Genomic DNA, 24,579 nt, shown 5'->3' with positions numbered 1-24,579 from the left:
ACACACACACACACAAAAAGCCTGTAAGGCCCTCCCACCAGCCCCCACATTCCGGTTCGCCAAACCACGCAGCCACTAATGTGCCTTTACTGTGCTCGGATGGTTCAGCAAGTAGTTTAAAATGGCTGATAGGGGACTGGGGCCCCACATGAGAGATTCCGCAATTTGGGAGTGAAAAACATTCTTCCCGCCCTGTCCCCTTTCAAAAACAGCTTTCCATGGTGCTATGGGGAAGGGCCATTGTTCGATTAGCTACCTCTGCTCTCCACATGAGCCTGCCACAAACTTCATTAAAAGTGCGGTCACCCATGACCCAGGAGTGCCTACTCACCATGGCTGGAACAGCAAAACGGCACAGTGAACAGTTACGGATCTGATTATGTTATGGCTTACACCTAGTGTAATACCTTTTTTTTTTTTTTAAATGAAAACAGCCTTGCTATGGAAACGTTTTATTAATGTACAATGGCTCCTTTATTTTTTCCCCATGACTGACAGCTGGAAATGTGTCCTTCGCCGTATCATCAACACCTGAAAACAGACTTTCGCTGATTAGAAGGAGAAGAACGCAGGAGGACATGTTCACAGAGATAATGAACACCTCCGGGACAGCTGACACAGAGCTGAAAGCGTGGAAGATTTCACTGTTCGAGAACTTAGACATGAACATGGAGAGTAGGAAAGCTTCCAATGAGCAAGAGCATACAACGCAGGATGAGATGCTTTGGATTATGAGGGACCAAGCAGATATGTTGAGGCATCTGGTTGAACTGCAGAAACAGAAGCAGGAGGGTAGAGTCCCTCTGCAGACCGTGGTGGACAGAAAGCCAGAATTATCTGGCGCAGAATCACTCTCCCCCAAGTGTTCCACGTGGTGTGGGCAAAAAGTCCATTATTCCTTTCACTTAACTCAGAGGGAAGGTACACATTCACAGATCTTTGATGGTCTGGAATGTGGTGTTATGTTACACAGCTGAAAATGTTTCTCCCGTTCCAACTTTACAACCCTTTTTCCTCAAGGTTATCTTTTTTTCTCCCGTTCTCCCTCTTTACTTGTTTGTTAAATACAGTAAATGGATTCAAGAAATAAATGTTCGTTATTGAGTAAAAGCAGTGGGCTTGAGATGGGGGTTGGCTTTACAGGGACAGTGATACAAGCCAGGTGAAGGTCTGGGACAGCAAAATGCAGACAAGCAGCTCACATTACTCTGACTCATCATTAAACAGCTTTTCAAAGCCTCGCGGATACGCAGAACCCCTTGCTGTGCTCTTATTGCTCTGGTGTCTGGCTGCTCAAAAACGGCTGCCATGTGATATGTCTCAACTGCCCACCCCTGCGGAAAATTTTCATCCTTTTTTTCCCACAGATATGATGGAACACACAGCAGGCAGCTATAACCATGGCATGTTCTCCTCACTAAGGTCCAACCTTGTTAGTAGACTTCTCCAGAGCCCTTTCAAATGACCAAAGACACATTCAACCACCATTTGCTGAGCCTATAGTTGAACCAGACCTTACTGCTGTCCAGATGGCCGGTGTATGGCTTCATGAGCCAGGAGAGCCAGGGTAGGGTGGGTCCCCCAGGGTAACAATAGGCATTTCAACGTCGTCAATGTTAATTTTGTGGTCTGGAAAGAAAGTCCCGGAATGAAGCTTTTTGAACAGACCTGAGTTCCTAAAGATTCGCACGTCATGAACCTTACATTGATGTCAGTGAAATGCCCTGTATGATGCACTTGCAACACCACTGAAAATATCCCTTTCAGTTTATGTACTCTTTGGCAAGGTGGTCTGGTGCCAAGATGGGGATATACATGCCGTCTATCACTCCAACACAATTGGGGAACCCCATCATGGCAAAACCATCCACTACGTCCTGCACATTTCCTAGAATCACTACGCTTCATAGCAGAAGTTGATTAATGCCCCTGCTCACTTGGAGCACAGCAGCTCCCACAGTTGATTTACCTACTCCAAATTGATTTCCCACTGACTGATAACAGTCTAGCATTGCAAGCTTCCAAATAGTGATTGTCACTCGCTTCTCCACTGTCAGAGCAGCTCTCATTTTTGTGTTGCTGAACTGCAGCGCAGGGGAAAACTCTGCACAGATTTCCTGGAAGTTGGCCTTCCACATTTGAAAACTCTGCAGCCACTGCTCATCATCTCATACCTGCAAAACGATGCAGTCCCACCAGTCAGTGTTTGTTTCACAGAAACAGAAACGGTGCTCAGAGTGCAGCTGCTCTGTGACTGCCAGCAGCAACTGTGAATTGTTTTTTCTCAATGGCTTGCAGCAGGGCTGCTTGCAGGACATTATGTTCCACACAGCGAACCCTATTTCAGCTCTGGAAATAATGCAGGAGAAGGCATGAGGTGTTTGAGATGCTCACACTAAAAGTGCACAACTGAGTAGGCTCCATGCTTCTGGGGTTATGGCATACGCACAGCGGTTTTAAAGCCTGAAAACCACTAGATTGTTTGTGGTTGACATGAAGAAGGGAGCACAGTGATTCATGGGATGCCAACACAATGTTCTTATTCTCCCCTGTGACAATTATAGAATATCAGGGTTGGAAGGGACCTCAGGAGATCATCTAGTCCAACCCCCTGCTCAAAGCTCAATATTTTTGTCCCATGAGGCACTGCACAAACTTCCCAAAACACACTGCGGCAAGTTGCACTTTGGGATAGCTACCCCACAATGCACTGGTTTGTGGACTGATGCAGGTGCTGCTAGTGAGGACGCATTCCATCGAGACAATGAGCATAGTGTGGCCACACACAATCGACTTAATTAATTCAAAGGCTCACAGTCGAATTAGATAAAGTTGAGTTAATTTTGTAGTGTAGACAAGCCCTATGTTTTTGCCAAGCAGCAGAATACACACAAATAAAAGAAACCTAGAGGAAGTACTCAGTCATCTGCTCTGTGCCTATGTCTAAACCAGCAAGGAAAAGGTTCACAGAAATTCAAACTGGCCTAGGACAGCAGAAAACAATGCCAGTGATGTGGCAACCAGAATGGGTATAGGAAGTGTCCAGCATTCAGGTAAATATGTAGAAACTGTAGTAAACCCAATCATTATACTAAAATGTGCAGAAAAATGCAAAGTCAAAAAGGGATTTCTCAAGTGATGAGGAAGAACTATTAAGGACAATAATGGAGAAGGCTGAAAACTCAAAAGATTGGCTAATTAAAACATGCACAAATGGCATCTGTGCCATATGTTGAGGTACCATTAAAAGCAACTAAATTTCAAGCCCCAAAATTGACACACACACACACACACACACACACACACACCATGCACTAACAGGAAAATTTCTAATGAAGTTTCTTTGTAATGCTTCACAAACAAAACTGAACGTTGAATGAAAAGCCAGTATTTAAAGATAAAAAAGGCTGACATTAAAGAATCATCATGTTTTCCATAATTCCTCAATCCCTTTCTAATCGATTAAGGGTAGCACAGAACAACATATACCAATTTAGAACACTGAAATATAAAACGAAGAATTTTTAATCGTAAGATTAAGAGCTTTGATAATTACAAATCATTTAAAATATAGCTATGTATAGAAAAAAAGAGTACAGACGAAGTAATACTTAGGCCAAATCCTTGGTGGTGTAAATGTGGTTTTGCCAATTTTCCTTTTACTTAGAATTGCTAATCTGCTTAAAATAATGTTGCTGACAGAAAAAAGGTAACATGTTGGAAGATGAAAAAAAGATACACAAACACGTAATGACAAATTTAAAAAAAACCACAAATCTTTTTCCGGGAAGACCTAGGGAAGGGTGACAAAACATGACCCAGAAACTGAAAAACCAGCAAGAAATCTACAGACATTGGGTAACTGAAGATTGCATGCATAATGTATGGGTTACCTAAAATCCAAATGGTTGATGTGCTACAACCCAATTGGCTAAAGGTTACTTAATCTGTAATGTAGACATGTATAAGAGACCTAAGAGAACATGAGCCCAAACTGGGGAAACACTGATCCAGAAACTGAAGAATGAGACTGAAGGATCAAAGGCGGCAATGATTACCATGGAAGGTGAAAGAACTTCCCGGTGCCCCAGAATGTGGTAACTTGGGGCCCATTTACCAATTCTATTTTATCCGATATTTGTCTGGCATAAATGTATGACCAGATACTAAATGACAATAAATTGTCTGAAAGTGTATAAATAAAGGCAAAAATTCATTAAGTTTAAATTTGGGAGGGAGACTTACGATTCATTCAGTTTCTCAACTTTTACTCCCAATGCTGTACCAGATAGGCAGTTGGGCACAATCAAATAATAAACAGAAAATGAAAGATGTACGGAGCACATAAAAGTGGAAGAGTCAGAAGTGTCTTAAAAGTTTTTACCAAAGGAACAATTCCAGTGCTGGCAGAGTGCACACTGGCAATTATAAAAGGAAAATGATAAAACAAGAGTTTGTGGTGGCACACAGAGGCAAGCAAACAGTCTTGAGCTTAGACACGTGGGAAGTTCTTGGTCTCATTAAGAGAATATATGCAACAAGGAGACAAAGACAACCTACAAACAGATATGAAAGAATTAATAGCATCATATGAAGATGTGGTCACAGGAAATGGGTGCCTCCCAGTAACATTCAAGACACGGTTAGGAAAAAGATGCGGAAACCGTGGCAAATGCTAGCTACACACAAAATTCCACAAGCCTTAGGAAAGATGATGAAAGAAAAAGCTGCAAAACATGACAGCAAATGGTATCATTTGGACAACAGAAGAACCAACAGACTGATTTCAATCAGCAATTGTAGAGGCGGGGGGGGGGGGATGGGGACCACAGCTATGCACAGACCCTAAGGAGCTGTACAAAAAACAAAGAACACTTCCACTCTCCCACAAGAAGTCAACTGTTATCTGAGATGGCAGAACTCAAATTCTTCAGCAAATTAGATGAATCAGCTGGATTTTGAATCTAGATTCTCTGGGACACTGGGAACTCCAAATTCTACACTTTCAAACACACCATTTGGCAGATATTGCTTCCTACGGCTACTTTTCAGAATACGTTCAGCTCTGGAACTATTTCACCACACAGTGAGCCAGATGCTAGAGTCTAGCAGCCATGAAAGTGTAAACTGATGAAATAACAATTTGGGGACAACACTGCCACTGAAGAACAGGAACGATTGCAGAGAGTACAGGAAACTGAAATCTAAAAAACTTAAATGGAATAAGATCAAATGTCAGTGTCATAAACAGATGGTTAAGGGTTAATGTCTCTTTCACCTGTAAAGGGTTAAGGAGCTCAGTGAACCTGGCTGACACCTGACCAGAAGACCAATGGGGGGACAAGATACTTTAAATCTCAGTGGAGGGAAGTCTTTGTTTGTGCTTTTTGTTTTGGGGGTTGTTCGCTCTTGGGGCTAAGAGGGACCAGACGTACACCCAGGTTTTCTCCAATCTTTCTGAATCAGTCTCTCATGTTTCAAAATAGTAAGTATAGCCAGGAAAGGCATATTAGTCTTATGTTTGTTTTCTTAACTTGTAAATGTGTATTTTGCTGGAAGGATTTTTACCTCTGTTTGCTGTAACTTTGAATCTCAGGCTAGGGGGCGGGGGAAGTCCCTCTAGTCTATATGAATCTGAATACCCTGTAAGCATTTACCATCCTGATTTTACAGAGATAATTTTTACTTTTTCTTTCTTTAATTAAAATCTTTATTTTTTAAGAACCTGATTGATTTTTTTCCCCTTGTTTTAAGACCCCAGGGGATTGGGTCTGAACTCACCAGGGATTGGTGGGGGGAAAGGAGAGGGGGAAGGTTAATTCCTCTTTGTTTTAAGATCCAAGGAGTTTGGATCAGTGCAGCCTCGCAGGGTAACCCAGGGAGGGGAAAGGAGGGGGAATGGTTTAATTTCTCCTTGTTTTAAGACCCAAGGGGTTTGGGTCTTGGGTTCCCCAGGGAAGGTTTTGGGGAAACAGGAAGTGTGCCAAACACTATATTTTTGGCTGGTGGCAGCAATTTCAGATCTAAGCTAGGAATTAAGCTTAGAAGGGTCCATGCAGGTCCCCACTTTTTGGATGCTAAAGTTCAAAGGTGGGAAAAACCTTGACAGTCAGTTTCAAACAACAAGAGAAACAACGTACAGGGGAGAGTGCCTGACCTCCAAGGGAATCTTGTCTGATGCATCAAATATTCAAACAATACTGAACATACTGAAACCAGAAGATAAAAATGAAATTATGTCAAGTTTATACATAACTGTACAGCTCACACAATTCACTTAAGGCGTCTCTGCCACATGGTCACCAAATGGCCATAGATAGCAGAGCTTGAAAGAGAGTTTGATGATTTAAAAACACAATCTGATATCACTTCCAGGCTGCAATTTTTTGACCCATTGAAAGTCAAATTCTGCATAGATGCCTCAAATGTGGGGCTGGAAGTAATACAGTGTCATGAAACTGATGGGTTGCCAGTCCTGTATGCATGTAGGGTATAACAGCTGCAAAGAAGAGGTACATACAAATTGAATGACACACACTATGTCCACTGCATGGATATACAAGTTTTCATGACTTTTTTCATGGTTGCAGCTTCAAAAGCAGAAACTGATCACAAACCACTGACTGCATTACACAAAAAGGGACTTGGAGAAGCACCACCAAAAATACAGCAACTACTTTTGAAAATACAGAAGTATGATGTGACCTTCTACCATGAAAGCTACCTCAGAATGGCAGACACACTCAAGAGCACACACTCCACCTGACTACACAGCCCAATGATTTGAAAAGAGCAGTAAACTTTCATGTGAATGTATGTTGGGGGGAAGTCACATATGTATGTTGGGGGGAAGTCATCTCTAGGCATGTGAGATGAATTGGAGACAAACGGCTGAAGATTAAATGCTGCAAAGTGATACACACAATAAATAAAGGAAGGGGGAAAAAAAACAATTTTCCATCTGCATATTCCAACAATAAAAGAGAGCTTTCTGTGATCTTAGGAGTGCTCTTGAAGGCAGGGCCGGCTCTAGGTTTTTTGCTGCCCCAAGCAAAAAATAATTTGGACGCCCCTCCCCCCCTTTTTTTTTTGGCTTTTACACATTTGCAATGTTTTCTTTTGGACTGTTTAAAAATAAAAAAATGAACATAGAATTTGTAATTGGTGAAATAAAACAATTTCCTAATAGTGCACTCATTTACTCACTGGGCTGGCCAAGGAGTGAGCTGGGCTGTGTCTGCCTGGGCAGAGTTTGGTTGCCCCTGTGCCGGAGGCCTTAGCATAGGCAGGATGTCAGCCCCAACCCCAGGGCTCATGTGGTCCATGTGGGTCAGACCAAGTCATGCTGCTGGTGGACTACCCAGCCTGGCTGTCGCTGCCAAGTAGCCAGAGAGCCCTGGAGCTGTGTGGGAGACACCGAACAGCTCTGCCTCCTGTCTCGCCTTCCCCTTGCCCTCCGGAGCTGGGTGTCGCAGCCCCATGCCAGCAGGAGCAAGCAGCAGGCATGAGGGGGAGGGAGGGAGTTGCCTGGTCCCTTCAGACAGGGCACAATCACCTCTGCTCCCCCGGCACCAATCCCAGTCTGAAATGGCTGTAGCAGCCCTGCCCATGGTCCCACGTCTTGCTATGCAGCATGGGGAGGGGAGGAGGCTCTGAGAGTAGGGCTGCGGCCCAGCTCCCACACTGGTCTAGGGTCCCTGTGGCTGGAGGGGCAGCGGACCCCAGGGACCCTGGCTTGGGGCAGCCTCAGCAACACCCGAGTCCTGGGCGCTCAGCTCGTGGCATGGCCGGGGCATGGCACCGTCTCTAGCACTCACGCAGAGCAAGCTGAGGCAGCTGCAGGGTCCAGCGGCTGGGGCCTGGGGCAGAGCAGCCGGTGATCGCAGGGCAGCGTGCCCAGGTCTCCCGCTCCCCAGGACCCCCGCGAGCCGGCTGCGGGCTCGGCCTGTGCAGTGGCATGAGTTCGGCTCAGCCCGGGCTGCCGCCCCCACTCCTCTGGCAGGAGGTGGCGCAGGGAGGAGGCGGCGGAGGCGGGGACAAGCCAAGGAGGAGCCTGCAGCCAGCACTGGAGGAGTAGCCCGCCCGGCCGCCATGTTCCACCGCCACCCCCTGCGCTCTGCGACCGGGGCAGGGCCGGGCTACTGGCTCCTGGCTGAAGGGGGCTGGCCGTTGCCCATAGGAGAGTGGCAGGGACACACTCCCCACTGAGCCGGTTCCCCCCATGCTGCCACACAGCCCTGGCGGCACCCGGTCAGAGAACAAAGGGCGGTCAGGATCCAGCCCAGGACACTGCCTCAGGTCGGAGCTGGGGCCCCAGCATTATGCCACCCCTGGTAAATTGCTGCCCCAAGCACGTGCTTGTTTTGCTGGTGCCCAGAGCCGCCCCTGCTTGAAGGGATCACAGATTGTGGTTTCCACAGTGATGAGAAGAGAAGTATTGAACAAAGACCACCAGGGAATAGCCAAATACAAAAAGGGGGCTAGAAAAGATGTATTCTGGCCACACTGAAGAAATAGTGAGCTGGTGTGGAATGTATCAAAAATAAAGATTCTCAGCTGAAAACCTATGGTCACTCATGAACTTGCAATTCCATGGGACAACATTAGAATTGACATGTTCCACTTGAGAAGACACCATCACCTGGTTATAATGGACTACTTTACCACTTTCCAAAAAGTCATCACGCTTGAAGTTACTATAGAAGCAACAGTTGTCAAGCATATTAAATCTGCATTTGTATATCATGGAATTCCAAGAACAGTAACAGTTGACAACAGATCACAGTTCAAGAACAGGGAAATCCTGGACTTTGCTAAAATCTACCACTTTCCTCATAAAACAAGTAGTCCCAGATATCCTAAAGCCAATGGATTAGCTGAATGCAGAGTACGTATAGTGAAGGAATTGCTCTTGAGTAGTTATTTTGCCTCTGTATTTGGCTCTTGTGTGACCACTGCTGGAATATTGTGTCCTGGTCTGGGGTCCACATATTAATTTGGAGGTTGATAAATTTGAGAGGGTTCAGAGAAGAACCACAAGAATGATTAAAGGACTAGAAAATATGCCTTATAGTGACAAGGAGCTCAATCTAGCTTAGCCAAAAGAAGGTTAAGGAGTGACTTGATTACAGTGTAGAAGTGCCTTCACAAGAAATATATATTGAATAATGGGCTCCTCAGTCTAGGAGAGAAAGGTATAAGGTGGTCCAATGCCTTGAAGTTGAAGCTAGATAAATTCACACTGGAAATAAAAGTATATTTTTACAAAATTCACATTTATAATTTTAAAAATGAAGGGTAATAAATGTAATGGGGTCTATATTTCTGTTCCTGTGACAGAACTGAAGTACACTTTGCATGCAATATTGCTGTGACATGGAAAAAGTTACACTTAATTATATTAAGATATTATATTTGCTCTGAGTAGGTTGTTCCACACACACACCCGATCTTCCAAAGCAGTGAAATTCAGAAGGTGCTAAAATTATATAGAGACCATGTGACATAAAATTAAGTCTTCTAGAAGTGTTACTAAGGGGAACATTGCACCACTTCGGACTAGAATTATAGACTTTATTGCATCATTGATATCACTGGTATTTTCCATTATAACAAGTATTGCAGCAGCACTTAATATTACTGTTTATAGGTACTTACAAAATCCCTTTTATTACTATGGATTTTCAGATTTATTATTTTCTGATTTTGTTTTTTCCCCCAATTAAAAATATATATATTTCCATCTCCTCTGGCCCAGGGCTGTAGCCAGGGAGAGATCTTTATTTTTTTGTGTAGCGCTGGATTCTGTGTTATTGTTTTGATTCCAAAATTCTGTCCATGTTCTTGTTAACATGGATTTCATAGGGCCCTATGTTTAGCTGAATAAATCTATGCCAATAGTTCCATAAGTCAGTACTCAAGCTTAAATTTTCAAGCTTTGAGAACTTGCCTGTAAAAATGTTGCCTTTGGCTGAGGGTTTGCAGGGAATCTTTCAGCAAAAAGACATGTCTTTCAAAAAGTTTTCTATAAAAAGGAGTTGGTTCAATCCTAGTTCCTTGTGCCTCACTGCATTCATTCAGCACAATTCATGTTATGTGCAAAGTACATTCCAGGACTGATCAGTTAAATTCTCTCTTTAATTTTACTTCTTGCATATGCAGACATTCCTGCAAAGGGATCAATGTTTCAGCAAAGGGTCACTTTTTTCCAAGGCTGTTGAAGCAATGATGGGGTAAGGTTTAAGCAATCTTGAGAAAGGTCACTTCTGACTGAAATGATGATCCAGTGCTCTAATGCCTATGTTAGTAAAATAGAGCAAGGATTTAATTTAGTTCATCAGCACTGAAGCTGTCGAATGCTGTGTAAAGAAGCTTCTTCATTTACTTCACTGTGTGCTAGGTTTGATCTAATTTGAATGTTAACCCTGATATCAACTGTTCACTGTAAAGTCCCTCCACAGCATATAGACTCAGACATTTAAGGCCAGAAGGGACCATTATGATCATCTAGTCTGACCTCATGCACATCGTACGCCACAGAACCTCACCCACCCATTCTTGTAATAGACAACTAACCTCTGGCTGAATTACTGAAGCACCCAAATCACGATTTAAAGACTTCACCATTTACTCTGGTTTAAAGCCTGATCATGTGGGTGAGACCCACCACACATACATCTGGGAAATAATTCACTGTAGTAACTCAGAGCCCTCCCCTTCTAGTGTCCCATCACCAGCCATTGCAGATATTTGCTACTAACAGTCGCAGACGGGCGACATGCCATTGTAAGCAATCTCATCATATCATCCCCTCCATAAAATTACTCCCAAGGGAATTCTGCACCACTGTGCATACGCAGAATTCATGTCCCCCACAAATGTTTTTGCTTCCCCACAGAAAAATGACTTTTTGAAGAGGAAGCAAAGGGATGCCACAAGAGCGGTCATGTGACCCTCCCCAGCAGTATGTTTCAGGTGCCCAGGGTAGCCGACAGAGAGGTAAATCACTATGGGGCAGGGAAAGATCCAGCTGGTGGCTCCTACCCTGCGCCGGGCTCAGCTGTTAGTCACAACTGGGTTAGGGAGGACAGGACTTCCTCTTCCCCTGAACAGCATCCAGGGCTGTGTCAGACCCCACTGCAGATTTCTCCCCCGGCTATATGAAGCTCTGCAACCCCCATGCCCATCACTCCTCAGCTGCAGAGGGAGGAATCACTGTACAGGGAGCTGCACCCCCACATAACCCCCAAGCATCCAGACCCCCTCTCATACTCAGACCCTCCTGCCGAGCCTCACCCCACAGCACCCAGAACCCCCCCAATGAGCCCCACTCCACCTGGACCACCCTAATGAGATCTGCACCTGGATCCCCACCCTACCGAGCCCCAACCAGCTGTACCTGGATCCCCACTCCACTAAGCCCCACTCCCTCACCATCTGGACCTAAGTTTCCTGTCAGTGCCGTGCAGGCACTCTGGGAACCCGCTCAGCACCTGCCACGGCTGGGGGAGAGGTGCCCCTCCCCCAGCCCCAACTCAGCCCCAGACCTTCCACAGTCAGGTGGGGTTGATGGCCCAAGCCTGCCGCAACGCCCCTTCCACAGTCCCGACTCAGCTCCAGAACCCTTCAACAAGCCCCTGTGTATCCAGATCCCCCCAGCACCTAGATCCTCCACTAAGCCACCTGCATTCAAATTTCCCCACACAGAACCCTCTCAACCCACACCAAGCCCCTCCACTCTTGGATCCTGCCTTGCTGAGCCTGCCTGCCCACATGTGGCATAGAGGGGCAGGGCTGTGGGATGTTTCTGGTGCAGGCCCGATCCTTGCACTGTTTCAGGGTTCGGTGCAGCCTCCTTGCTGAGTCCATATCCCAGGGGCAGAAGGGGAAAGAGCTGCATAATGATCTCCCACCTCTGTGCAGCTAGTGGCCTGTGCTCCCCACTGCCATGCTGGAGCTTCCACATTTAGTTAAATAAAATTTGCAGACTTTTAAAGTATTGTCTGCAGAGTTTTTAATTTTGTGGTATAGAATGCCCTCAGGAATAATAAAATTTATCAAGCTTAATCTTGAAACCAGTTAGGTTTTTTGCCCCATTGCTTCCATCAGGAAGCTGTTTCAGAACTTCATAGAAGCATAGACTTTAAGGTCAGAAGGGATCATTATGATCATCTAGTCTGACCTCCTGCACAACACAGGCTACAGAATCTCACCCACCCACTTCTGTATCAAACCTGTGTCTGAGCCATTGAAAAGTCCTCAAATCATGGTTTAAAAAGACTTCAGGATGTAGAGAATCTTCCAGCAAGCGAACCATGCCCCACACTGCAGAGGAAGGCGAAACTCCCCCAGGGCCTCTGCTAATCTGCCCTGGAGGAAAATTCCTTTCAAATCCCAAATATAGCGATCAGCGAAACCCTGAGTATGTGGGCAAGACTCACCAGCCAGACACCCAGGAAAGAATTCTCTGTAGTAACTCAGATCCCATTTCATCTAACATCCCATCACAAACCATTGGGCATATTTACCACTAATAGTCAAAGACCAATTAATTGCCAAAATTAGGCTCTCTCATCATACCGCCCCTCCATAAACTTATCAAGTTTAGTCTCAAAGCCAGATATGTCTTTTGCCCCCACTACTCCCTTTGGAAGGCTGTTCCAGAACTTCACTCCTCTGATGGTTAGAAACCTTCTTATAATTTCAAGTCTAAACTTCCTGATGGCCAGTTTATTTCCATTTGTTCTTGTGTCCACATTGGTACTGAGCTGAAATAATTCCTCTCCCTCCCTGGTATTTATCCCTCTGATGTATTTATAAAGAGCAATATCATCTCCCCTCAGCCTTCTTTTGCTTAGGCTAAACAAGCCAAGTTCTTTGAGTCTCCTTTCATAAGACAGGTTTTCCATTCCTCGGATCATCCTAGTAGCCCGTCTCTGAACCTGTTCCAGTTTGAATTCATCCTTCTTAAACATGGGAGACCAGAACTGCACACAGGATTCCAGATGAGGTCTCACCAGCGCCTTGTATAATGGTACTAACACCTCCTTATCTCTACTGGAAATACCTTGCCTGATGCATCCTAAGACAGCATTAGCTTTTTTCACAGCCATATCACATTGGCGGCTCATAGTCATCCTGTGATCAATCAATACTCCGAGGTCCTTCTCCTCCTCTGTTACTTCCAACTGATGAGTCCCCAGTTTATAACAATAGCTCTTGTTATTAATCCCTAAATGCATGACCTTGCACTTTTCACTATTAAATTTCATCCTATTACTATGACTCCAGTTTACAATGTCATCCAGATCTTCCTGTATGATATCCCGGTCCTTCTCTGTATTGGCAATACCTCCCAGCTTTGTGTCATCTGCAAACTTTATAAGCACATTTCCACTTATTGTGCCAAGGTCAATAATAAAAAGATTAAATAAGACTGGTCCTCAAACCAATCCCTGAGGAACTCCACTAGTAACCTCCCTCCAGTCTGACAATTCACTCGATGTATGACAATTCACCTTTCAGTATGACTCAATGTAGTCTCCCCTTTAACCAGTTCCTTATCCACCTTTCAATTTTCATATTGATCCCCATCTTTTCCAATTTAGCTAATAATTCCCCCAGGTGGAACCGTATCAAATGCCTTATTGAAATCGAGGTAAATTAGATCCACTGCATTTCCTTTGTCTAAAAATCTGTTACCTTCTCAAAGAAGGAGATCAGGTTGGTTTGTCACAACCTATCTTTTGTAAAACCATGTTGTAATTTGTCCCAAATACTATTGACCTCAATGTCCTTAACTAATTTCTCCTTCAAAATTTTTTCCAAGACCTTGCATACTACAGATGTCAAACTAATAGGCCTGCAGTTGCCCGGATCACTTTTTCCCCCTTTCTTAAAGATAGGAACTATGTTAGCAATTCTCCAGTCATACAGTACAACCCCTGAGTTTACAGATTCATTAAAAATTCTGCTAATGGGCTTGCAATTTCATGTGCCAGTTCCTTTAATATTCTTGGGTGAAGTTTAACTGGGCCCCCCGAAGCAGCTTTGTTTGATTTAACACAATGTGCTAGGTTTGATCTAATCTGACTTAACACAGACATCAAATTGTTCACTATAGAGCCCATCACTCTTTCTCCCCTCACCGCCACCCCACATACTTCGCCATCAGTAAATTGATATCGTTCCATTAAGTCAAAGGAGCTATTCTAATTTAGAATCAAAACTAGAATCAAAACTAAGCTTTCCAAATAATTATTGCTTCCATCAAAGTTAAATATCTAGAGAGATCTATATTTATAGCACCCACTATCCAGGTCTAGGTTCTTCTGGATCCTGCCACCCACTCAGCAAGGTGTAACTTCCTTATTTTCTTCCCATAAGAATTTATTTAGTGGTGACTCCAACCACCTCACTTCTTCCTGGGAGGATCACCCGGGCAGCCTGGGATGAACATTCTAATCACAAGATCACCCCCACTTACTTGCCAGATAGTTGGAGGCTTCCACAAAATAACACAAACATACACACAGTAATTAGATTAAAAATAGGAGGTAAATATAATGGAGTAGAACACTATTCTCAGACTATCAGCCCATGCTGATAATACCCATGAATTTCCCCAGTCACATGAGCTAATACAGCAAATGTAAAATTAGTGTCCCATTGGTATGTGTACTTCGTAGGAGCCCTTGACCTGTGACCATAGTATCTTCCGTGCAGCAGTTAGCAACCAGGCTGACTGGATTCAGTACAGCCCAAAAGACTCACAAGTGAGATGAGGTGGTAAGTTCCACCACAGGTTTATTAGGCAGCAGGTAATAAAATCCCCAGACCCTTACCCCCTGGCTTGAGGGCACACTTGTGGGGGGGGGGGCCTCCCAAACAATCTCCGTGACTAGCTAACTAAAAGACAGTGACTCACAACTCCACGACGGATCCTCAGGTTCAGAGATGAATCTGGACTCCTCGGTCACTGCAGAGGGCCTGATGATCATTGCTGGCTGGTGCTCTCTACAAAGAATCATAGGACTGGAAGGGACCTCAAGAGGTCATCTAATCCAGTCCCCTGCACTCATGGCAGGACTATGTATTATCTAGACCATCCCTCTCAGGTGCTTGTCTAACCTGCTCTTAAAAAAATATCTAATGATGGAGATTCCATGACTTCCCTAGGCAATTTATTCCAATGCTTAACCACCCTGACAGTTAGGAAGCTTTTCCTACTGTCCAACCTAAACCTCCCTTGCTGTAATTTGAGCCCATTGCTTCTTGTCCTATCCTCAGATGTCAAAAAGAACAATTTTTCTCCCTCCTCCTTGTAACAACCTTTTATGTACTTGAAAACTGTTATGCCCAACATAAATTTGTTAGTCTCAAAGGTGCCACAAATACTCCTTGTTCTTTTTGCTGATACAGACTAACACGGCTGAAACCTGTCACCAATTTTTTCTATCTTCCCTCATAGGTCATGTTTTCTAGACCTTTAATCATTTTTGTTGCTCTTCTCTGGACTTTTTCCAATTTGTCCACATCTTTCCTGAAATGTGGCACCCAGAACTCCAGTTGAGGCCTAATCAGCGCAGAGTAGAGTGGAAGAATTACTTCTTGCGTCTTGCTTACCACACTCCTGCTAATACATCCCAGAATGATGTTTGCTTTTTTTTGCAACACAGTGTTACACTGACAACTCTTATTTAGTTTATGGTCCGCTCTGCACCCAGATCCTTTTCCGCAGTGCTCCTTCCTAGGCAGTCATTTCCCATCTTCTATGTGTGCAACTGACTGTTCCTTCCTAAATGCAGTACTTTGCATTTGTCCTTATTGAATTTCATCCTATTTACTTCAGACCATTTCTCCAGTTTGTCCAGATTGTTTTGAATTTTAATCTTATCTTCCAAAGCATTTGTAACCCATCCTCCAAAGCACTGCATGTAGGAGTCAGGCTGCTTCTGACCCCAGGATTTCCCCTCACCACAAAGGGGTGCAGGGCTCAGATTACAAAACTATACTAAAAATCCTAACTTTATTCTTCCACCCTAAAGCTCAGACACACTCACAACAGGCAGCAGCCCTGGACTAACAGAGCAGAGCTTGCCATGTAGTGACTTGTTTTCTCTAGGGCCAGCTCCCCAACAAAGAGCTCTAAACTGCTGTCGCCTTGAAGGGGGAAAGACCAAGCTGACGGCTCTTGCTTCCAGGTCCCCAGAGGCCAGTTTTCAGGGGGAACCCTGCATGCAGGTCTGGGCCTCATCAGCTCTCCACATAGCCAGTCCTGTCCTTTCCCTGACTGGTCCCAAAATAACTCTTTCCACCCTCCTCCCCTGCCAGGATCCCAGGGCAACACACTTCTTATTGGTCAGGCTAGCTCTTATTCCCAAGCTTTCCCTTGTCAATCATTTGACACTGTCCCTTCCTCTGAGCAGGCACCAAGCTATCCTCCCTTCCTCCTCTCCGTCCCCCACCTCCCAAGCCAACAGTGGCCCTATTGTTCTAAATAGTGACTCTCCTCCTCTCTCTGGGTTGCCTAACAGGGCAAGTCTGCCCTTAGCTCCCTGTTCCTTCCAGGGACAGTGGCCTCTCCCTGAACTACCAGCAGACAGAGTCCCAGGGACCTAGGTCATCTCCTTGGGAGTTACATAGATACTATTTTATTTATTTTAAAAGGTTATGGAAACTTATCTTTAAAGAGTTTTACTGTGCAAAACCACACTTACCCCCCCCCAAAAACTCTGTCTCAGTACACACACAATAGACCATGCAAGCTTCATTGACCCCAGAATACACCCCGAGCTACAGGTTCATATTCTGAAAGCAAAGGAAGGTCAGAAATAGAAGCAAACAAAACCCCCAGTTCCAACTACTCCTCAAAACTTTGGTGGAGCCAAGGTTCAAATTTAGATTTAACAAGTGGGTCTGTTCTCTCTCTCTCTCTGGCTAGATCAGATTTCTGATTCTATATCTGAATTTTCACAGTTCTTTAATGACAGTGCAGAAAAAAGGCACTGGCTTTAACTCTCTGCAATGTGACAATGTTTCATTTAAAAAGAAAACCAGTGTAGCAGTTCGGATTGGGCGAAATTCACCTGCGGAAAGGGCTGCAGAAGCCCATCCACCACTCAAAAAAGGCCATAATTGGGACATGGACCTTGTGCTAGCCCTCTGACTGAGGGGTGGGAGGTTCACCCAATGTGTCCTGGAAAATGGGAAGTCTGCTTTCCCTTTTTAAATTAGGCTAGGGAGTTAGGAGAAAGCCAGTGAAAGATTAATTTGGAGCATGAACAAATATAACAATGTAACCATAAGAATTTTCCCTTCTACACATCAGTGACGTGTATAACCACTTACAGGCTAAACAGAACAGAAAACATGCCAGTCCAAAATTAAGAGCAAAGTTACTTTGTTTAGGTCATTCTTAACAGTGAGAAGTCCAAAGTTAGACATGCGGTCAACAGGTTTTATGATCAAAAATGTTCCCCCCTCACTTGGCTCCCCAAAGTTTTCAAACTATTATCAAACTTTGAGCTGTGGAAAAAGACCATCTGAGTTTGCATTATGCTGCTAGTATCAAGTCACTTAGAGGGAAAATGGGGTAAGTGGCTTTATTAACCAAATAAAATCTTTATCGTTTGTTTACAACATTTTCTGTTTCATCTCCCATAGGGTATCATAAGATATGAAAATGAAACTTTGCCAAATAAGCGACAAATTAAAAAAGAGCCACTTAGTAGTCTTATAAAACTGGCTCAAAGGCTCCAGCAGGGATCCATTATTAACATGTCAAACAACTGAATGTGGGACATAAACAAAGTTCTACATTGTGGCTCCCAGTTTTTCAAGAAATGTTTAACGAGAACGTACACCTTATCCTTACTCCTTTGGGCATGTCATATATAATCCTTAAATTAATGGATTTTTGCAAGTTACCCTTTAAAAATTCACTTCTCATGCTATTTTTTCAAGCATTATCAATTTTATAGAGGGAACAATGTTGGCTTATCTTAACAGTGCTAACAGTTAAAAGGAAGGATGACAGGCTAACTCCAAACAATGCTAGTAACACAGTGTTTGGAGTCTGAGCCAGATTCTGATTTCGCTTATGCCAGTTTTACACTAGTTGTCTCCACTGAGTTCAGTGGAATCACCCTTGTGTGTGTAAAAATGAGATCAGAACCAGGTTGTCAATCAGATGTTGAGAGATCTTGTTTTCAGGGTAGCCTAGCACAGTTTACTTGCAAATGAGGATTACTAACTGTGTCCTGAATTGGCCAGGAAGTGACACTGACATTAGTTTTCCCAGTTCTCTGACACGTACACAGAGTGATTGACTCATGCCAGCCAGTTGCCTCAGACTGAAGAGACAAGTTACCTTGTGGTGACATACAATTCCACCTGAGCACTTCACATACCAGGCACTGAAAAGGCACAAACAAAAAAGTGTTTATGAAGTGTATATTAGTGGAATCTTTTTAGAAGCTTTAAAAATACAGCTTTTGAATGGCTAAAATGTAGGAAAAATAGTCAGACGATTATGCAGTACTGTGAGGTGACAAAGGGTATTCAGTAGAGCTGGTCGGGATATTTTCAATAAAACTCCTGCAGACCAAGTCTCCCACATTCCAGGTGGATGCCCAGGCACCCATCAGGCTTCGAGCTATTCTAAGGGGGGCGGAGGGGTAGGCTGGGCATCTTTCCTAAATTTTTCACACAAAAAAGTGAAAGGTCATGGTTTTGTTCAGCCTTATAACAAAAATTAAAATGTTTTTAAAAAATATATTTTTCACAAAAATGTAATTTGTTTTCCAGCCAGCCCTACTATTCAGCACCTCAGTTCACTGCTTACAGCTTGGCTTTGGAAGAAAGGGATTTTTACAGAACTTAATAACTCTACTGTCAACATTCTGTGATACAAGAGAATAACTGTGCTTCTCATCGTACTGATTCTCAACCTACAGTTGCTTTCCTGTGCATTATATTTTATAGAAATTACAGTATTTTCCAGCATGACTTGATGGGATTTTTTGTGTGTTTGTTACACAGGCTTCATTTCTCTTATCAAAAAAACAAAAAATGTTATTTTAATTACATTTGATAGACTGGAATAAAAGCTGTTTAGATTTATTGATTTGACCATAAATGTTCCTAATAGCTATGAAAAATAAAAGGGAGGGGAAGAATCACAAAATAGACTCTCTCTAAACTTCCATTGAAGAGGTCAGCTCATATCCTAAACTATACTGAGGAAAAAGCGACTGACTGGAGTTTGAAAAACTCTTTAAGGTGATACACGACTGCAAAAGCATTATTTATGTCCTCACCAGAAGACAGAGCAGGAACCCTTGCCATTTGGATTGTTTGTTTTTAATAAGGCATATATTTTAAATCTGAAAAGACAAAGATGGCTTGTCTAGAGAATTTTCATCCTCTAGCCATAACAGCATCCTATGAAAAAAGGATTAGGTAGGATAGAGAATAACTTAGAGGAGCTGGAGTGGTACACAATAGTCCTAAAACGTGTAAGACAAAGTCATAGCATATCATTAACAAAAAGCTTTAGAACTGCTGCAAATTTGACTTCAGTCGGAAGTATGCTTGTGTAACAGAGGATAAGATGTGGATTTTAAAACAACTCCAGTTCCTCCAGAAACTACTGCTATACAAAAGACTTTACAGATTACACTGCTCTACAGCCAAAATGCTTCTAAAATAAATGTAGTCCAACTTTACTAATTTTGGGCCACTGAGAACGAAAATGATGCTTAAAATTGTTGATTGGCTCGAGTTTTCAAGATATGCTATTGGGTCAGTATATACGACCCTTGACCTGGGAATGGCAGAGGATAAGTGAGTTATAAAGGGAAGGGATCTCAGTTTAAACCAAAAATGACTAAAATACATCTTTGACTGGATCTATGAATAAATCTATGACTCGGTTTGGACAGTACTTGCTTTTAGGCGAAACAATGAATGATGCAATCTGAAGCTGGTATTGCGTCATACATGATATGAATTGCATCATGTTATTCTTAGAAGTCATGGATGATGCAATCATAACGAAGCTTACATCACTCTGCTGAACAAATTGCCCTATATCAGCTCTAGAAATCATACAGTTTCGTGCTCTCTTATTTGTCAGTGTTTGATTTTGCAAAGGGACACATTTCTGTTTAGCCAAAGTGAGCAGAGATGCCTCGTACTTGTGTGAACAGTGCAGATAACTTCTGCTATGTTTGTGTTTGTGCATCACAAAAGAGCAGTATAACTACTATGGTTAAGAAGGCCTATCATCTTTCTTTTGGCTGCAAAATTGGAGATCAGGACAAGAGGTGGGCCCCACACATATGCTGCAACACTTGTGCAACAAATCTTTGCCAGTGTTTGAACAGGAAAAGGAAATCTATGCCTTTTGCAGTGCCAATGATTTGGAGAGAGCCAACAGATCATACCAGCAATTGTTACTTCAGCATGGTGCCAGTTGGGAAAGGTGTGTCAAAGAAGAAAAAGTGGACTGTACATTATCCAAACATTCCATCAGCTATATGCCCAGTACCCCACGGAGAAGGACTGCCGGTTCCTGATGCACCAGAATCATTCTCACTTGAGTCAGATGAGGAAGAGGAAGAGGATGAAACTTCTGGTCCTGAACCATCAATGTCACAGGACCCACATTTTCTCCCATCCTCGTCCTCTGAACCACACCTCCTAACACAAGGTGAACTGAATGACCTTGTCAGGGATTTGGAACTACCCAAGAGTAAGGCAGAGCTGTTGGGCTCCAGACTACAGCAGTGGAATCTCCTGGCAAGCTATCAGGGCAAATGGAGCCCAGCAATGCTTGCAGACTATTGCTGGACAGTGACAAGAGATGCTCCATTTAATGAATACAAAAGACATGCCAAGAAGCGCCGAGTAGACACTGAATAGGACTAAACTATGTACATAATAGTTTTTTGCCTTTTGTTTCATAATAAATTTTATTTATATAACCCTTTTGCTGATTTTTAAAGTGTTACATAAACAGGACAGGTGAAATATTATCATGTAAAGCAACCATAAACACATGAAAAGACCTAGGTTTACAATTTATGATTAAAACTCTACTATCTACACAATATACACAGATATAAAATGTAAAAACTTAAATATCTTAGAAACAGTAGCCAGTTGTTTTAATTGTCATATTTGAATTCAGCACATCAAAATACATAATAAATATCACATTTTATCTCTGAAGCAGACGACTTCTCAAAAATTGTAGAGCAGTGTTATCCATAACAATTCTTTGTATCCTTCCGAGACTATTCTGAGCACTTTACAAACAATACAACCTCACATATGTTATATTATTACACCCATTGTAGAAATTAAAGCCCATGCTCATGCCACATGACACTAAGAATTCTTAAAGTCAAATTTAATTTTTCCACCATGTGTTTTGTTCTTTTGATTCTTGGCATTTTTCTCAGGTTGAATAATGAATTTCCCATTTTCCAGTATTTTCACAGTGCTGCAAGAAGGTTTAAAAGTAAAAAACCCTAAAATAAATATGTTAATTTTTTAAAAATGTATTCACAACTACATTTCTACTAGTGGGTTTTATAAAAATCAAAAGCTTTTTGGTCTAAGATACCTAACAGTGTCCCTTTTAATTTTCATAAGGGAAAGAAAAATGTTCTAAAAGCTTTAAATAGTGCCTATTAAATATTCTACAGTGCAAGAAAAGAATTCAAGTGAGAGGAACCCGCACTAGGGTCATAATTAACATGTCTTCCTTCCACCATATCAAATTGTCTACATTAAATCACGTATTTAAGAGTAGTTCTTCTAAAAGAAGTGACAGAGCATAGTTTTAGCTGAAAAAGTCCCCCCTTATGTGAGGTCTCTTACAAATTAACTTACTTGGTACAACATTTTTTAAAGTGCAGAACCAGTTGTACTCTCAGTTTCATTGTATAAATCCAGAATAATTATACATTGATTTTTCTGAGAGCAGAATTGGGCTCCAAACTTAAACATCATTCAGTGAAATCCTGAACTGACTGAAGACAATTGGAATTGAATTCAATGAGTCTAGGATTTCACTCTGAAGTATGTTTAATTGGTATGCAATCAGCCAAGGACAAGACTCTGTCCACATGACAATTTGTAGCACCAGTCTCCAATAGTTTAGCCTGCCTGTTCCTGATCTTTGCCACTCCATCACTTAAGCTCCCTAGTGGAGATTGTTGACTCTGTCCAGGGCCACCCAGAGGATTTAGGGGGCGTGGGGCAAAGCAATTTCGGGGGCCCCTTCCATAAAAAAAGTTGCAATACTATAAAATACTATATTCTTGTGGGGGACCCTGCGGGATCTGGAGCAAATTGCCCCACTTGCCCCCCCAGGCAGTCCTGACTCTGCGTATGTCTACACTACGGGATTATTCTGATTTTACATAAACCGGTTTTGTAAAACAGATTGTATAAAGTCGAGTGCATGCGGCCACACTAAGCACATTAATTCGGCGGTGTGTGTCCATGTACTGAGGCCAGCATCGATTTCCGGAGCGTTGCACTGTGGGTAGCTATCCCATAGCTATCCCATAGTTCCCGCAGTCTCCCCCGACCATTTGAATTCTGGGTTGAGATCCCAATGCATGATGGTGCAAACACAGTGTCGCGGGTGATTCTGGGTAAATGTCGTCACTCATTCCTTCCTCTGTGAAAGCAACAGCAGACAATCATTTTGCGCCCTTTTTCCCTGGATTGCCCTGGCAGATGCTATAGCATGGCAACCATGGAGCCCATTTTGCCTTTTGTCACTGTCACCGTATGTGTACTGGATGCCGCTGACAGAGGCGGTACTGCAGTGCTACACAGCAGCATTTATTTGCCATTGCAAAGTAGCAGAGACGGTTACCAGTTGTTCTGTCGTCTGCTGTGCCACTGTAAATTGGCGATGAGATGACTGTTATCATTTGTTCTGTACCATCTGCTGCTGTCATGGGTGCTCCTGGCTGGCCTTAGCTGAGGTCGGCCAGGGGTGCAAAGACAAAAATGGGAATGACTCCCTGAGTCAATCCTTCCTTTATGGTTTATCTAAAAATAGAGTCAGTCCTGCCTAGAATATGGGGCAAGTGTACTAGAGAACCTGTGTACAGAGAACCAGAGAGCATAGCCACTCTGTGTCAGATCCCGCAGAAATGATGAGCTGCATGCCATTCACGGGGGTGCCCCTGCAACAACCCCACCCGTTGATTCCCTTCTCCCCCAACCTTTCTGGGCTACCGTGGCAGTATCCCCCATTTGTGTGATGAAGTAAGAAAGAATGCAGGAATAAGAAACACCGACTTGTTAGTGAGATAAAATGAGGGAGAGGCAGCCTCCAGCTGCTATGATAGTCCAGGCAGGGCATTAAACGGTGGGGGGGAGAGGAGCCCAGCATCCCGCTGCTATGATAGGCCAGGCAGTACAGAATCTTTTCTTTAGACATGAAAGGGAGGCAGGGGGCTGATGGTACAGCCGTTCTGTACCATCTACCGGGAATGACCGGGAGTCATTCTTATTTTTACTCAGGCGCCCCCGGGCGACCTCACCTGAGGCCAGCCAGGGGCACTCACGGGCTGATGATGATGATGGATAGCAGTCATATTGTACCATCTACCACCGGGGAGGGGAAGGGAGAAGATGCTGCTATTCATTGCCGCAGCACCGCGTCTACCAGCAGCATGCAGTAGACATAGGGTGACATAAAAAAGTCAAGAAACGATTTTTTTCCTTTTTCTTTCACGGGGGGGAAGGGGGTAAATTGACAACATATACCCTGAACCACCCCAGACAATGTGTTTGACCCTACAGGCATTGGGAGCTCAGCCAAGAATGCAAATACTTTTCGGAGACTGCGGGGACTGTGGGATAGCTGGAGTCCTCAGTACCCCTCCCTCCATAAGCCTCCATTTGATTCTTTGGCTTTCCGTTACGCTTGTCACACAGCACGGTACTGTGGCCTCTGTCTATCATAGCCTGGAGATTTTTTTCAAATGCTTTCTCATTTTGTCTTCTGTAACGGAGCTGTAATAGAACAGATTTGTCTCCTCATACAGTGATCAGATCCAGTATCTCCCGTACGGCCCACGCTGGAGCTCTTTTTGCATTTGGGACTGCATCGCCACCCGTGCTGATCAGAGCTCCACGCTGGGCAAACAGGAAATGAAATTCAAAAGTTCGCAGGGCTTTTCCTGTTTACCTGGCCAGTGCATCAGAGTTCAGATTGCTGTCCAGAGCAGTCACAATGGTGCACTGTGGGATACCGCCCGGAGGCCAATACCGTCAATTTGCGGCCACACTAACCCTAATCCGATATGGTAATACCGATTTCAGTGCTACTCCTCTCGTCGGGGAGGAGTACAGAAATCAGTTTAAAGAGCCCTTTATAGCGATATAAAGGGCCTCATTGTGTAGACAGGTGCAGCGTTAAATCGGTTTAACGCTGCTAAAATAGGTTTAAACGCGTTGTGTAGACCAGGCCTCTGTCTCCTTTTCCAAAGCCAAAGTCTGCTGCTCAATTATTACCAACAGCTCCTGGCTGTTCTCCTGGGGCCA

At 43.6% G+C, this 24,579-nt stretch overlaps 2 protein-coding genes across 9 annotated transcripts in view; one reads left to right on the top strand and one right to left on the bottom strand.

Moving 5' to 3' along the window:
• LOC127045846 (uncharacterized) overlaps positions 1–21,096 on the top strand; it is a 42,991-nt gene extending 21,895 nt beyond the window's left edge. Inside the window, exon 2 of the mRNA XM_050942583.1 lies at positions 20,486–21,096. Coding sequence (XP_050798540.1) covers positions 20,486–20,925 — 440 coding nt within the window. The 3' untranslated portion in view covers positions 20,926–21,096. The remainder of the gene's footprint in view (positions 1–20,485) is intronic.
• The window catches only part of DLG2 (discs large MAGUK scaffold protein 2), a 1,579,821-nt gene that overhangs the window by 865,091 nt on the left and 690,151 nt on the right, over positions 1–24,579 (bottom strand). The window lies entirely within an intron of this gene.

The sequence above is a fragment of the Gopherus flavomarginatus genome, chromosome 1 (genome assembly GCF_025201925.1).
Source record: "Gopherus flavomarginatus isolate rGopFla2 chromosome 1, rGopFla2.mat.asm, whole genome shotgun sequence".
Classification (NCBI taxonomy): Eukaryota; Metazoa; Chordata; order Testudines; family Testudinidae; genus Gopherus; species Gopherus flavomarginatus.
Note: the sequence above shows the minus strand (reverse complement) of the source record. Positions and strands in the feature narration are given on the sequence as shown.